Here is a 14,156-nt window from a genome sequence, read left to right on the forward strand (position 1 = left end):
AGGAACAATCCAAGAGGAAGAGATGACAATCCTAAATATATATGCACCAAATACGAATGCCCCCAACTATACAAAACAAATATTAATGGACATGAAAAACCAAATAAGCACTAATACAATTGTAGTGGGGGACCTCAACACCCCTCTATCACAAATAGATAGATCAACTAGAAAAAAAATTAACACTGAAATTCTAGAACTGAGCCAAGCTATTGAACAAATGGACTTAATAGATGTTTACAGAGTGTTCCACCCCACAAAATCAAAACACACATTCTTTTCAGCTGCACACGGGTCATTCTCCAAAATAGATCACATGCTAGTTCATAGGACATATCTAAGTAAATGTAAAAGAACTGAAATTACTCCCTGTATGTTATCAGACCATAGTGCAATACAATTGGAAGTCAGTAACATAAGAAACCACAAAACTCCCACAAACACATGGAAATTGAACAACATCCTCCTGAACAACCAATGAGTGACAGAGGAAATTAAAGAAGAAATTAGACAGTTTCTACAAGTAAATAATTGCAGTACAACATACAGGAATCTGTGGGACACAATGAAAGCAGTTCTACATGGGAAATTCATAGCAGTGAATGCCCATATTAGGACAACAAAGAGAACTCAGTTAAATAACTTAATGCAGAACCTCAAGCTCCTAGAAAAAGAAGAGCATAACAAACCCAAAGCTCATACAAGAAAGGAAATTATAAAGATCGGAGCAGAAATCAATGCAATGGAGACTAAGAGAACAATACAAAAAAATCAATGAATCAAAGAGTTGGTTTTTTGAAAGAATAAATAAAATCGATAAACTTTTAGCCAACTTTATGAAAAAAAAGGAAAGAAAAGGCTCAAATCCATGCAATTAAGAATGGAAAAGGTAAAAAAAAAATAAAAAAAAATAAAAAAATGGAAAAGGTGAAGCCACAACAAATCCAGCAGAAATCCAGAGAATCATCAATACCTACTTTGAGAACCTGTACTCTAATAAAATGGAAAACACAGAAGAAATGGACAGATTCCTAGATACATACGAATTGCCAAAATTAAATGAAGAAGATATAGAAATTCTAAACACCCCAATAATAATGAGTGAAATTGAAAATATAATAAAAAACTTACTAACAAAGAAAAGCCCAGGTCCTCATGGCTTCACTGCTGAATTCTACAAGACATTTAAAGAACTATCGCCATTTCTCTTTAAACTCATCAAGGAAATTGAATGGGAAGCAAGGCTTCCAAATTCATTCCTGGAAGCAAGTGTTACTTTCATCCCAAAACCAGGGAAAGACCCAACCCAAAAAGAGAACTACAGGCCAATCTCTGTAATGAACATAGATGTAAAAATCCTCAACAAGATACTGGCAAACATAATACAGAGGGTCTTCAAGAAGATCATACACCCTGAGCAAGTTGGATTTATCCCAGGGATGCAAGGATGGTTCAACATCCATAAATCAATAAATGTAATACACTATATTAACAGAGTCAAGGACAAAATCCACATGATCATTTCAATAGATACAGGAAAAACATTTGACAAAATCCAACACCCATTCATGATAGAAACGCTACAGAAACTTGGAATAGAAAGGCTTTATCTCAATCTGATTAAGGCTATCTATGAAAGACCAACAGCCAACATCATAATAAATGGTCAAAAACTGAAACCTTTCACGGTAAAATCAGGAACAAGACAAGGATGCCCACTATCACCACTCCTGTTTCATATTGTTCTGGAAACATTAGCCATAACAATTATACAAGAGAAAGAAATAAAAGGAATAAAGATAGGCAAGGAAGAAGTGAAACTGTCATTATTGGCTGATGATATGATACTTTACATAGGAGATCCAAAAAACTCAGTCAAAAGTCTTCTAGACCTAATTGACAGATTCAGTAGAGTAGCTGGATACAAGGTCAACACTCAAAAAACAATAGCTTTCTTGTATGCAAATAGCAGGCCCATTGAGAGAGAAATTCGGGAAATAATTCCTTTTACAGTAGCATTTAAAAAAATGAAGTATCTAGGAATCAACCTAACAAAGGAAGCAAAAGACCTCTACACTGAAAAATACAGCTCTCTGAAAAAGGACATCGAAGAGGATATAAGAAAATGGAAAGATATCCCTTGTTCCTGGGTAGGAAGAATCAATATAGTGAAAATGGCCATACTTCCAAAACTACTATATAGATTTAATGCAATGATGATTGAAATTCCAACAATATACTTCACAGAACTAGAGAAAACAATCCAAAATTCATTTGGAAGCAGAAGAAACCTAGAATTGCAAAAGTAATTCTAGGCAACAGAGACATGGCTCGGGGTATCACAATTCCCAACTTGAAACTATACTACAAAGCTACTGTGATAAAAACAGCATGGTACTGGCAAAGAAACAGACCCAAAGATCAGTGGAATAGATTAGAAGATGCAGAAACAACTCCAGACATACTCAGCCACCTCAGCTTTGACAAAGGAGCCAACTACCCTCATTGCAGGAAAGATAGCCTATTTAATAAATGGTGTTGGAAAAACTGGATGTCAACCTGCCAAAGATTAAAACTAGACCCATACCTATCACTGCACACTAAACTAAGATTGAAGTGGATTAAAGATCTAAATATTAAGTCAGAAACACTATACTTGCTGGAAGATAAGTTAGGTAGAACTCTTGATGACATTGGCATAGGAAAAGACTTTATGAACGAACCTTCAGTAGCACAGGAGCTAGCACAAAGAATCAACAACTGGGATCTCATAATATTAAAAAGCTTCTGCACTGCAAAGAGAAACTATCAACAGAGCCAAGAGACAATTTGTATAGTTTCTTTTTCCACTGAATTCTATTTTCATTACTTTATGATGTGATAATATGCATGGAATAATTTTGATTCTTTTGCATTTACTTAAGTATGCTTTATTGGATGTTATTTTGGAGAAAGTTCCACGTGCTGCTGAGAAGAATGTGTATTATGTTGTCATTGGTTAGAAGTGTAGATATTTATTAGCCAGTTAACAGTTTACCCCAAGGGTCAATCGGATAGCATGTTTACATAGTGACTATCCTGAGTGTCCCTTGGGGAGATGTCATTTCACCCAGTTTTGTGTATTCAATAAATTTGATAAAATTGTCAGTTTTATATTTCCTATTATATTATCTTATGAAAATTAACAACAGGCCAGGCATGGTGATGCATACCTATAATCCCAGCACTCAGGAGGCTGAGGCAGGATTGCTGAGAGTTTGAGGTCAACCTGGGCTACATAGTGAGCTCAGGGCCAGCCTGAACTACAAAGCAAGACCCTGTCTCTAAAACAAAATTAACAAGAAATCAATTTTTGGTCTACCTGTATTTAAATAATTGGACTGGTATGCAGTTAAGTGTTTTTGTTCAAAGGTTTGATTCAACTCTGCTATTTCTTTGTTGATTTTTCATCTAGTTGATCTATTTGTGACACTGGCGTATTGTGGTCCCCCACTATAATTGGATTGATTTTAACTGATCTTACATGTCCAGTAGTGTTTATGAAGTGCAGAGTGTCATTGTTTGGTACATATATGTTTATGATTGTTATCTCTTCCTGTTGGGTTGTTCCCTTACTACCCAATACATAGTGCCCTTCTTTGCCTCTTCTGACCAGTTCTAGCTTAAAGTCCACTTTGTCTGAAAATAGGATAGCTACTCCTTCTTGTTTTCAGGTTCCTGTTGCATGAAACAGGATTGTTTTCCATCCATTGATTTATAGTACATGAATTTCTTTTTTGAGGTTAAATGTGTTTCTTCCATGTGGGGGTCTCCTTGAAGAGAGATGGGGATTTGAAGACTTTGTGTGACAAGAACAAAGAAAAGAGGGACATGGGGGACCCAGAACCATAGGAGACTAAGGGGATTTATTCTTTGAAGCAAATACATTTTATACTGTTCTCAACAGGCAGATAAGCAAGCAGAGGAAGCTGCAAGGCTAAAATGGTTGCTGGGAACCGATCCTGCTCTATGCAGATGTTTAAGAAACACTGCAGCCTTGCTTATGATCTATAGATAGGCTCTCCCATACTTTCTCAGGCAGCAGAGAGTGTCTCAAGGGCCTGTGTGCCCTCCTCCCCAATTCTCAGCGTGCTGACCTGATCCTGGCATGCCAAGGACCTGGGAGTCAGTCATGTGATCATCAGAAGGTGAACAGCACATCCCGAGATGACCTCTCACACTTCTACACAGTATACCATTGCATTTCATTTCTTGATCCATTCTGTCAATCTGATACTTTTCATTGGGGGAATTGAGACCACTCACATTGAGAGTTATTACTGAAAGGTATGGAGTTACTCCTGTCATTGCCTAATTTTCCTGTTGCAGACTTTGTTATCCCTCTACTTATCTGCTCACCCTACCTGGTATATTCATTCTGTTGGACCTTTTTGCCTTGTTAGCTTCACTGTCTCTTTCTGAGATATCCTTGAGAGCTTTTTGGAGTGCTGGTTTGGTGGTCATGAATTTCTTTATGTGCTCTTTATCATGGAATTCTCTCTCCATCAATTTCCAAAGACAGTTTTGCAGGATATATTAGTCTAGGTTGGAATTTGTTTTCTTTTAGGACTTGAAACACTTCACTTCAAGCTGTCCTGGTCTTTAGGTTTTTGTTGAGAAGTCTGTTGTAATTCTCATGGGTTTTCCTTGATAAGTGACTCCTTGCATTTCTCTAATGCGTTTATGATTCTGCTACTGTGTTGGACTTCTGGGATTTTGACTACGACATGTTGTGGAGCGGTTCTTTTTTAATCATGGCAATCTGGCATTCTATACACCTCCATTACCTGTATGTTAAATTCTATTCCCACATTTGGAAAGTTTTCTACTGTTATTTCTGAAATACTTTTCTATGCTCTTTGTGCTGCCTTCTAATTTCTCACTAATTCCAATTAACCTTACTCTTTTCTGCATCATCTAGCAGCTGTTGATAATGTTTCAGGTTTTTAAGGTATCTTTCATTAATTGGTCACAGACAATGCCCATCTTCCTGTTCTGACACTTTATCCTCACATTGGTCACTTCTGCTCATACTTTTTTTATCCTGGTAATTTGGGAAGATTTATTTACTGGTTCTTTCACTGGGACTTTTCTGTAAGACCAAGCAAAATTACAATTTCTCTTTGTAAGATCACATTTTACTTTGGCACAATAAGACACAATGGTAACTAATCTACTTTGTTCTAGGACAAAGAAAATCTATTTTACTCTCACAAACCCAGATGAGCCTACATTTTATTTCTAAAAAGTTTAAGGAAGGTCTAGTCTACCAGTTATAAAAATGGAAACCTGTTAGAATTGTAACATAAACATTATTTATGTCAGTTTATAAAAATATATTTGAATTTAGGAAAAGAATGTTGAGGGCCGGGATTTAGCTTAGTGGTTCTGCTGCCTGCATCACAAGTGCAAGGACTGCAGTTCAATTCCCAGTACCAAACAACCAACAAAACTGTATATCAAAACTAATGAATCTGGGGAAAGCTTACCTGTAACTGTCTCAAGCCTTTACTAGCCTGGCAGATTGTTTATTTGATCTAACACATTGGGAACTGGTAAACTTAAATAAAACTCAAAATCCAGTATGATCCTCGAAGCAACCTAATGACGTCAGGAAAATAAGTCTTTTTTTCCAGGCTGGAGAGGTAGCTCATTGGTATAGGGCCAGTGATAGCAAACCTTTTAGAGCTTTCAATGATAACAAACAGCTGGCTGAGGCATGTGTGCCATAGGTTTGCCTCATACTTTCAACAGAATGTTTAATCTCAGACTCTAATTCTTTTCTATGCTGACATTCATGTTTCACATTGCTTTGTTTAGCTCAGCTAGGTTTTTATTAGTGTCTTCTGTAGATTCCCTGATCATTTCATTTATTAGGATCACTATCTGCTTAGTCACACCTCTGAACTCAACAAGCATCTCAGTGATCCGTTTTTTCTCTCCTCTTTTACCCTTGCAAATAATTTGGTTGTGTGGCTTTTGATTTCCTCCCCTTTGATGTACCACGGACCAGCTTTGGGGAGTTAGGAGTTTTGGGGGACATTTTGTCACCTTGTCTGCTCATGTTTGTATTTTTTGTTTGTTTTCTGTGCTGAGGATTGAGGGCTGATTATAGTGGAAGACTTTGTTGCTAGTACGGAGACCTCTTTAGTTAGTGTCTACTTTTCAGTGATGCATTCTGGGCATTGCTAATTACAGGCCTTTGCCTTTGTTCCAGAATCCCCCCATCTGTGTTTGGGGGGGGTACCGTGTATTTGTCTCAGTACCCTGTTTGCCAGGAATGGGCTGCAGCATTGTTAATGACAAGAAGGCGATCCAGATATTGGCACACAGAAAACCAGCTGATAACAACAACTGTCACCTTAGCTACAGTAATAAAATCAGCAACAATAACAGCATCAAAGACTAACTGGATATTGACATACTCTTAGAACCAATAATGTAGTACTCATAATCATGGAAAAGAAATCTTTGATTATAGTATAAACCTTAAGACAAACTAAATATTGATCTATAGTAAATATCTACTAAATGGAACGTTACCTCCAATAGAGGTAACAAATGATAACAATAGAACAGTGTTCAACAGTAATAGTATACAATTCTATAAAGATTCATAAACCTTAATGGTTATACCAGTAAAGTTAGAGGGCATGGTTGCCAGGTGTGCTTACAACATCTGTAATCCTAGCACTTAGGAGGCTGAGGCAGGAGGATCACTGAGTTTGAGGCCAGGCTGGGCTACATAGTGAGTTCAAGGGCAACCTGGGCTATACAGCAAGACCCTGTCAGTTTTTTTTTGTACTGGGGATCAAACTCGGGACCTTACACTTTCAAGGCAGGCGGCAGCACCACTGAGCTAAATCCCTGGCCCAGAAAGACCCTGTCTTGAAGAAAATCAAAACAAAAAGATACAGGGTATGAGGAATAGAAGCATGAAAAAAACCCAATTTTAACCTTAACCAATGGAACATGGGAAGGAAGTGAGAAAAGTGAAATAAAGGACCCTAGTAAGGAGTAAAAGGAAATTAATAGTATAGATAAAAGTAACATAAAATGCAAACAAGAAAAAGGAGGTAAAAAAAGAAAATTCAGAGAGCCAAACTAAAGGGAAAAAATAGGAAAAATTAAAAGATTTTGAAGAAACAAAAAAGAAAGGAAAAAGAAAAAAGGGAAAAAACCTCCAAGCACCAACCAACAAATCAACCAATCAATCCAGGATTGGAAATGTTGGTTCAAAAAAGTTCCTCTGCATTTCCAAATGAGCGGTTTCCTTCTAGGGCCTGCAGTTCTGGAATCCAGCAAGCCACAGTCCTCTGTGTCCAGCTTCACAGCCTGTGGGTTTGAGATGCCCACTGGTGGCCCAGGGGCCCTTCCACCAGAAACCCCAGACTGTGGCAACTGTCCAAGCTGAGGCGCATTGCTGCTCACACTGGTAAACAGGAAGACAATCAGACCCCAGCCTCCACTGGAGGTAGGCAGTGGGGTGGGGAGCTCAAGCAGATCGCTGGACTCGATGGCATCACCTTCAGATCCCGCCAGGGAGGCAGTAGAAACTTAAGGAAGTGGGGCTTAGTGGTAGGAAGTTGGGTTACAGGGGCCTGAGCCCTTGCAGGGACACTGGGGTCTTGACCCCTCCTCTTCCTGCTATTCTTGCTTCCTGGCTGCCATGAGATGGGCAGTTTGCTTCACCATGAGCCCCTGTCACGTGCCACTACAGGCCCAAAGACATCAGGGTCATGCACTGTGCACTAAACCCTAAGAAACTGTAGGTCAAAATAAGCCTTTCCCCCGTAGGATTGCCTCAGGTATTTTGTCCCAGAAAACAAAAGCTAACAAAGTACATTATGGCCCCTCTGGTTCAGGGCCTTTGCGTATGCCATCCTGTGCCTGGGACTCCTCTGCACCCCACTTCCATTTCACCTATTGACACTGCCAGGACTCAGCTCAGGTCTCACGTGTCTCTTCCTAAGGAAGCCATGTGACCATCCAGTCCCCCTACCAGGTCACACAGATCCTGCCATGCCTTTGCCAAGGTCCTGTATTTTTTTTGGAGGTTGAGTGGGTACTGGGGATCGAACTCAGGACCTTGGGCTTGCAAGGCAGGTACCCGAATCACTGAGCTAAATTCCCATTCCCTCGGTCCTGTATTTCTTTAGGGCTCTAATCATAGTGCCTGAAAAGTAGCTCAACTACAAATTACGATTCCTAGGACTCCTGTTTTATTAATGCCTGCCTCCCCTACTGGGCTGTGAGGGCAGGGACTGGCAGCTCTACCCCCAGCACCCAGCACAGGACAGGTACCCAAAAATGTATTTCAAATTAACTGAATACAAACAAATCCAGAAGCAGGGCAAACATGAGGAACGGTGATTTCCCAACTACAGTTTCATCTTCAATAAGCCGAGCAGGGGAGTCTTAGGACCCCTACCCTGTGACAAATTACCAACCTGTGGTGGGACAGAAAAGCTAGGTCCAAAGGGGATGAGGAAAATCATAATTATAAAGTCATACATTACCAAGTAGAGGCCAAGTGTGGTGGCAGAGACCTGCGATCCTAGTATTCGGGAGGCTGAGGCAGAAGGATCCCCCAGTTCAAGGCAAGCCTGGCCAACATAACCCTGTCTCACTCCCCCGACCCATTACACTTTTAAGAAAAACTACAGCTTCCTTGCAAGTGCAAGATCGTGAGTTTGATCCCCAGTACCAAAAAAAGAAAAACTATGGTTTCAGGACCAAAACATTGCCCAAAGTTACAATGCCTTTTTCCCATCCAGGAAATTACAAAAAGAAAAAAAATCTTAAGCATCTTTTTCATTTTTTAGGGGGTAGGTATGGTCTCACTATGTAGTTCAGGCTGGCCTTGAACTCGAGATCCTCCGGCCTCGGCCTCCCGAGTGCTGGGATCACAGGTGTGTGCCACCACAGCCAGCAAAAATCCTGAGGGTCTCAAAGACACAATAAGCCTGTAACTTGCTTTTGCTCCCAGACCTCTATCCTCCAGGAAGCGGCGCCAACACGTGGGCAGCATAACACGGAACTTCAACCTAACAGAGCCCCGCACACGAGGGGCCCAACAGACAGCAGGATAGGCACCCTACATCACCCATCCTGAGGACCCCAAGGCCACACAAAAATCCCCACCTGGACCATAACCCTCCCTCCTCTCTCACAAGGACCGCACTCTGAGTGTTACTTGCTAAATTCTGCCTAATAAACGTTTCTGTGCCTCTCCCTGGCTCCTTTATTTCTTTTCTGTGACATAAGTCACAATCTACCCCGGAAGTGGGGTGAGGTCCCCTTCTCCTGTTCGGGGACCTCCCCAGCCCCACCCAGGGACAAACCCACCCCCCCCACTCAGGCGGGGAGACAAGACTGTGGCCACCAGGGGGAGTGTTTTGCGTTTTAAAGACTCTAAAGAACTCTCCTCCCTTCCCTCCATCCTGGGGGCTCAGATCTCAGCTTCAGCTTCACTCTCGGGGGAAAATGTGACCGAGGCTGAGGGTCCATCGCTGGGATCAAAAGAAGTGGGTGAGAAGGTGCAGAAAGAGGCTTCGACCCAGTCCTGGAGCTGGGTCATAAGTCCAAGTCTTTAGATTCAGGAACCAGAGTGAATGGCAGGTTGCTCTTTGCAAAGCTGCACCCTACTGCGCCAAAGACACCAGCATGGGCAGAACTTGGCCCAGGTACCTGAAGGGGTTACTTGAGGTCTGGGGTCAGGAGTGGCACCACCTCTGCTAGAGAGTTCCTGGGTCTGGCAGAGACCTTGGTCCAAGAGGTCTGGAGGAGGGGAACGGCCTTGGGTCACCAAGGAGCATCATCTGGGCCTGAGGAAGGAAACTATCAGGCACCTCCGGACCAGGACCAGGACCAGGAAGGCAGCATATGCAGGATGGCAAAGCAACGGTTAGCATAATCTATCCAAGGGCGCGGCTGGACTCAGGAGGAGGGGACGGAGCTAAGCCCGAGGAGGAGGAGCCTGGAGATGGAAAGGAACAGAAGCAATGGGAAGGACAGCCAAGCTGGGGAGCAGAAAAAGGACCCAGTGAGGGAGCACAAACTTCCGGAGGGTGTGCTAAAGCCTAGGGCCATGGGCAAGGGCCTGAAGAAAGATGCCGGGGTCCAAGTGCCTGTGGGCAGAAACAACCTGGGAAAGATGGGGGGCAAAGAAAGGTGGGGACAGTGAGCTCCAGGGTGGAAACAGACTGTGGGCCAGGTATTTCCCAGGGCTGGACTCAAGCCGGAAAGCGGGCTCAGAACCCAATGCCAGGCCCAGGAGCAGGGTCAGAACGACGGGAGAAACAGAGCATTATCCAGGTGCGCCGGGAGCCCCTAGGGTGACATCAAAGTGGAGAGGCATGGGGTGACCGGAGACACAGGGACAGCCAGGTCCCAGGGACAGTCGGATGAGGAAGGAAGGTCTCAGCTAGTCCCGAGGTCCCGGGTCTTGCTCAGGCTCAGTCCCTGGCACACCGCGGATGTCCGGGAGCAAGCGACAGCCAGCCACAATGTCCAGGCGCTCGGCCAGCGCACAGAGGTCCCCTCGCACCAGGCGCACGCTGTGGGCCGCCGCCAACCCTGCAGCCTGGGCGGCCGCCAGCCTCCCGGCCAGGGCGGCCACATCACGGCCCGCACGGCGGTACACACCGCTCACGGCCGCCACCACGTCGTGGTCCACCCGCGCCTGGCTCTCGGCCAGCCGGAGCTGCAGCAGCGAGCGCGCGGGCGTGGGCGCGGGCGCCGGGGCCTCCTCCACGCCCCAGGCCTCCCCGGCCGCCTCCCGCTGCACCACGAGCGGAGGCAGGTCCGTGGGCGCGGCCGTGGGCTCTGGCTCCGGGTCCGAGTCTGTCTCCGCGGCCTCCCCGGCGATCCGCTGCCCCGTGGCCCGGCCGCGCGTCGGACCCGAAGGACCCAGGTACAGCTCTTCCTCTGACGATGAGGACGCAGAGGGCTCCAAGTCCATCTCAGCTGCCTCCCCCCGACACCATCATCCGGACCTTCACGGCAGCCTCCGCCTACGACCTTGGGTCGCCATGGCGTGGAGCTGGGGACAAGAGAAGGGAAGGGACAGCGTGAGAAGAAGGCGCCCCGGAGAACGAGCGAGACCGCCGCACTGGGTCGCTCAGGGATTGGGCCCTCTGTCCGAGTCTCCCCTTCTGTAAACTGGCTGATGGGGCTCCAGCCACTGCAGTGTACAGATGGGGAAACTGAGCAACACCTCGATCAAGGCCGGGGGACCAATTCCCCGAGACTTAAACTGAGTTCCTTCCGGAGAGGAAGGCAGAGGCCGCACCTAGGCATCGTCCTCCAGCCCTGTCTCACCCGGAAGCACTCGGGCTCCTGAGCCGCTCAGGGACCAGGGACGCCCACACACAGGACGCCCTGTGGGGAACTCGGGAGAGCGCACTAACAGGGAGCAGGTCGGGGGGCATAAGGTGCTAACCAAAGGCCACACCCGACTGAAGAAGCCCGGAGCCCAAGGAATCCGCTACCGAAAGGAGGCGCGTGGAAGACACCTTGGGAGGACAGCAGTCTCAACCAATAGGAGGAGAGGCTGGGCGTGCATCGGTGAAATCACGACGGGGGGGTCGCTTTTCTACTACTCAGAAAGCAAGTTCTCAGCACCAGCTTGGAGGGCGTGCACAGCAGTCACGTGATAGCAGCATGACCAATGCGGAAGCGGTTGGGCTTGAGCTTCCGTGTTGTGGTTGGAAGAAAGTCTGTAGTGCACACCTCGGGTGTTTTTAAAAAATGAGAATGCATGGGCTGGGGATTTAGCTCAGTAATGCTACCGCCTGACCCGTTAGCGCAAGGACCCGAGTTTGAGTCCTGGTATCAACCCCCCCCCCAAAAAAAAACAAACGTGCTAGGCATGGTGATGTACACCTATACTTTTAGAATTCGAAAGGCTGAGTAGGAGGATCGATGCGAGTTTGAGGCCAGCCTGGGCTACATAGGGAGTTCAGGGCCAGCCTGCACTACATAGCGAGACCTTGTCTCAAAAATAAAAAATTTTAAAAATGAGAATGTCTGCCTAGTGCTATTTCAAATGGGAATTCGCGAAGACCCGGAAGCAGGGAAGGCACCAAAGCGAGGACGGACAATGTTATCACACACGGCCAATGAGAGGCGGAGTAGATTCTTTCCTCCGCTGCCCAACCTCAGGAGCACTCCTCCAGGCCCAGGCAAGAAGGCGGGGCCAATCTAGTCCACCAATGAAAGAGGGGGTGGGCGGGATCGGATCCGTAGGAGGCGGGACTTGCTCAGCCTGACCAATGAAGGAAGCGCTGGGGCAGTAGGTAGGGGCTCAGGCTGGTGCTTGGCGAATACCGCGGTGTTTGAGTTTCTGCACACCGAGATGGTGGCGGAGCTATGGGCTCCGAACCCCGATCCAGGCCCAGGGGTGAGCTCCAGACCCTTGGGGGAGGAGGCGCGGGCCGCAAAGGAAAAGCTGGATGGAGGCCCCAGGATGCGTGCAGGGTAGGAATGCCCCCGGGTTCGAACCCTTGGCTCCGCCCCTGCCTGGCTGGGTGACTTCAGCGCTGGCTTTCCCAAGTGAGGGTTGCGACAGTGCCTTCCTCGAAGGCTATACCTGAAATTGAGGGAGATGACTCAGTATGAAGCACTAGTTCAAGGCTGGGCACAAAGTAAGCGGTTAGTAATTATAATAATTGCTGTTACTGGGCCTGTGCTAAGGATTCACTTCCAATGCTCACTAATCAATCCATTTTTATTTTTCTGAGTTACTGGAGATGCAACCATTGAACCCAGGATCTTCATACTAAGCTTCATCCCTAGGTCTTGTTGTTTTCTATTTTGAGATGGCCTTGCTAAATTCCCAAGTTGCCCAGACCAGCCTGGAACTCAAGACCCTCCTCCCTCAGCCTCCCAGAGTACTGGGATTACAGCATCACCACGCTCGACTTAATCACTTAATTTCTGTATGCCTCAGTTTCCTCCTTTGCCAGATGGCATTCTAAGCGTACCCAAGTCTCAGAGTAGAAGGAACACTTACTCATTGGACACTTAGCGATCTTCTATTGTATTCTGGGCATTGTTCTAAGAAAAATTGTAATCCCTGTGAGGCTTAGGTTTTAGTACAAGAGTCGAGTAGTAAAACACGCCCGAAGCTAGTGAGAAGCTCTATGAAACGATCAGGGAAAGAAGAGGGCTGGGTAGTGGATGATGAGGGAAAGTCTTTCTGAAAAAGGGAAGAGAGGAAACAGCAAGTCCCTGGTGGGACAACATCCCAGGAAGAGAGAAAGGAGGGTGAAGCCCTGAGGGAAGAGCATGCTTGGCATTTTGGAAGTTGCTCCCTCATGAAGAATAAATGAGTTAAAACTTTTAAGTAAGATGTCTAGCACATAGCCCATAAAAGTCTTAGTAAGATTTCTAGCACATAGCCCATAAAAATATGGATGCTCTTGTTATAAAAATCTGTTACTGAGCTGGTGCTATAGCTCAGTGGTAGACTGCTTGCCTAGCACACATGAGACCCTGGTTCTCTCCCCAGCCCTGGAAACAAATTTGTTAACAAGAAAAATGCCCGAGGAGATTCAGAGTGTAGGTGCATTCAGTGGGAGCTGTGGTCACTTTTTTATGTGTGTTTTTTTTGGTACCTGAGGATCAAACTCAGGACCTTGCACTTTTGAGGCAGGTGCTGGGACCACTGAGCTAAATCCTGGTCCTTTACGTTATTCTTATGATCATGGTCATTACATGCAAGACATTTTTTTTTTTTTTTTGCTACTGGGGATTGAACTTGGGACCTTGTGCCCTGGAGGCAGGTGGCAGAACCACTGAGCCAAATCCCTGGCCCAGGTGCAAGACATTTTTATTGGCTCAGGTTTCCCCTCCCACATTAGGGTCTCCAGGGTGGCTGCTGCTTGTCCTCTTAGGGTAGTGTCTTCTGAGTTCATTAATTCTTTCAACAAACTTTTACCTAAGACCTGCAAGGTACCAGTCTGCTGTCGGCTCAGTGAACCATACAAAAGTCCGTGTCCTGCAGTGAACGTTATAATGGGGAGTCTGACAAATGAGTGAGTACAGTATGTGGGCCGTTGTGTACCTGCTGTGAGAGAGAAAGCTGGTGTGTGTCGGGGGGTGCATCAGCCTGG

General features: G+C 45.5%; 2 protein-coding genes across 2 annotated transcripts in view; one reads left to right on the top strand and one right to left on the bottom strand.

The window, feature by feature from the left end:
* LOC101725302 (very-long-chain 3-oxoacyl-CoA reductase-B-like) overlaps positions 1-14,156 on the top strand; it is a 52,968-nt gene that overhangs the window by 23,583 nt on the left and 15,229 nt on the right. Inside the window, exons 13-14 of the mRNA XM_087200520.1 lie at positions 7,320-7,513; positions 9,029-14,078. The gene's annotated coding sequence lies outside the window, so the exon portion shown is untranslated. The remainder of the gene's footprint in view (positions 1-7,319; positions 7,514-9,028; positions 14,079-14,156) is intronic.
* On the bottom strand, positions 8,245-11,002 carry LOC101724918 (biogenesis of lysosome-related organelles complex 1 subunit 3-like). The gene has a single exon (XM_087200521.1). The coding sequence runs from the start codon at positions 11,000-11,002 to the stop codon at positions 10,466-10,468; it is 537 nt and encodes a 178-aa protein (XP_087056647.1). The 3' UTR covers positions 8,245-10,465.

The sequence above is a fragment of the Heterocephalus glaber genome, unplaced genomic scaffold, assembly GCF_053883595.1.
Source record: "Heterocephalus glaber isolate CG9 unplaced genomic scaffold, H.glaber_assembly_v1.0 deba00001744, whole genome shotgun sequence".
In the NCBI taxonomy this organism is placed as follows: domain Eukaryota; kingdom Metazoa; phylum Chordata; class Mammalia; order Rodentia; family Bathyergidae; genus Heterocephalus; species Heterocephalus glaber.

Coding starts and splice junctions, on each gene's coding strand:
- LOC101724918 (XM_087200521.1), bottom strand. CDS start 11,002: ATGGACTTGGAGCCCTCTGCGTCCTCATCGTCAGAGGAAGAGCTGTAC.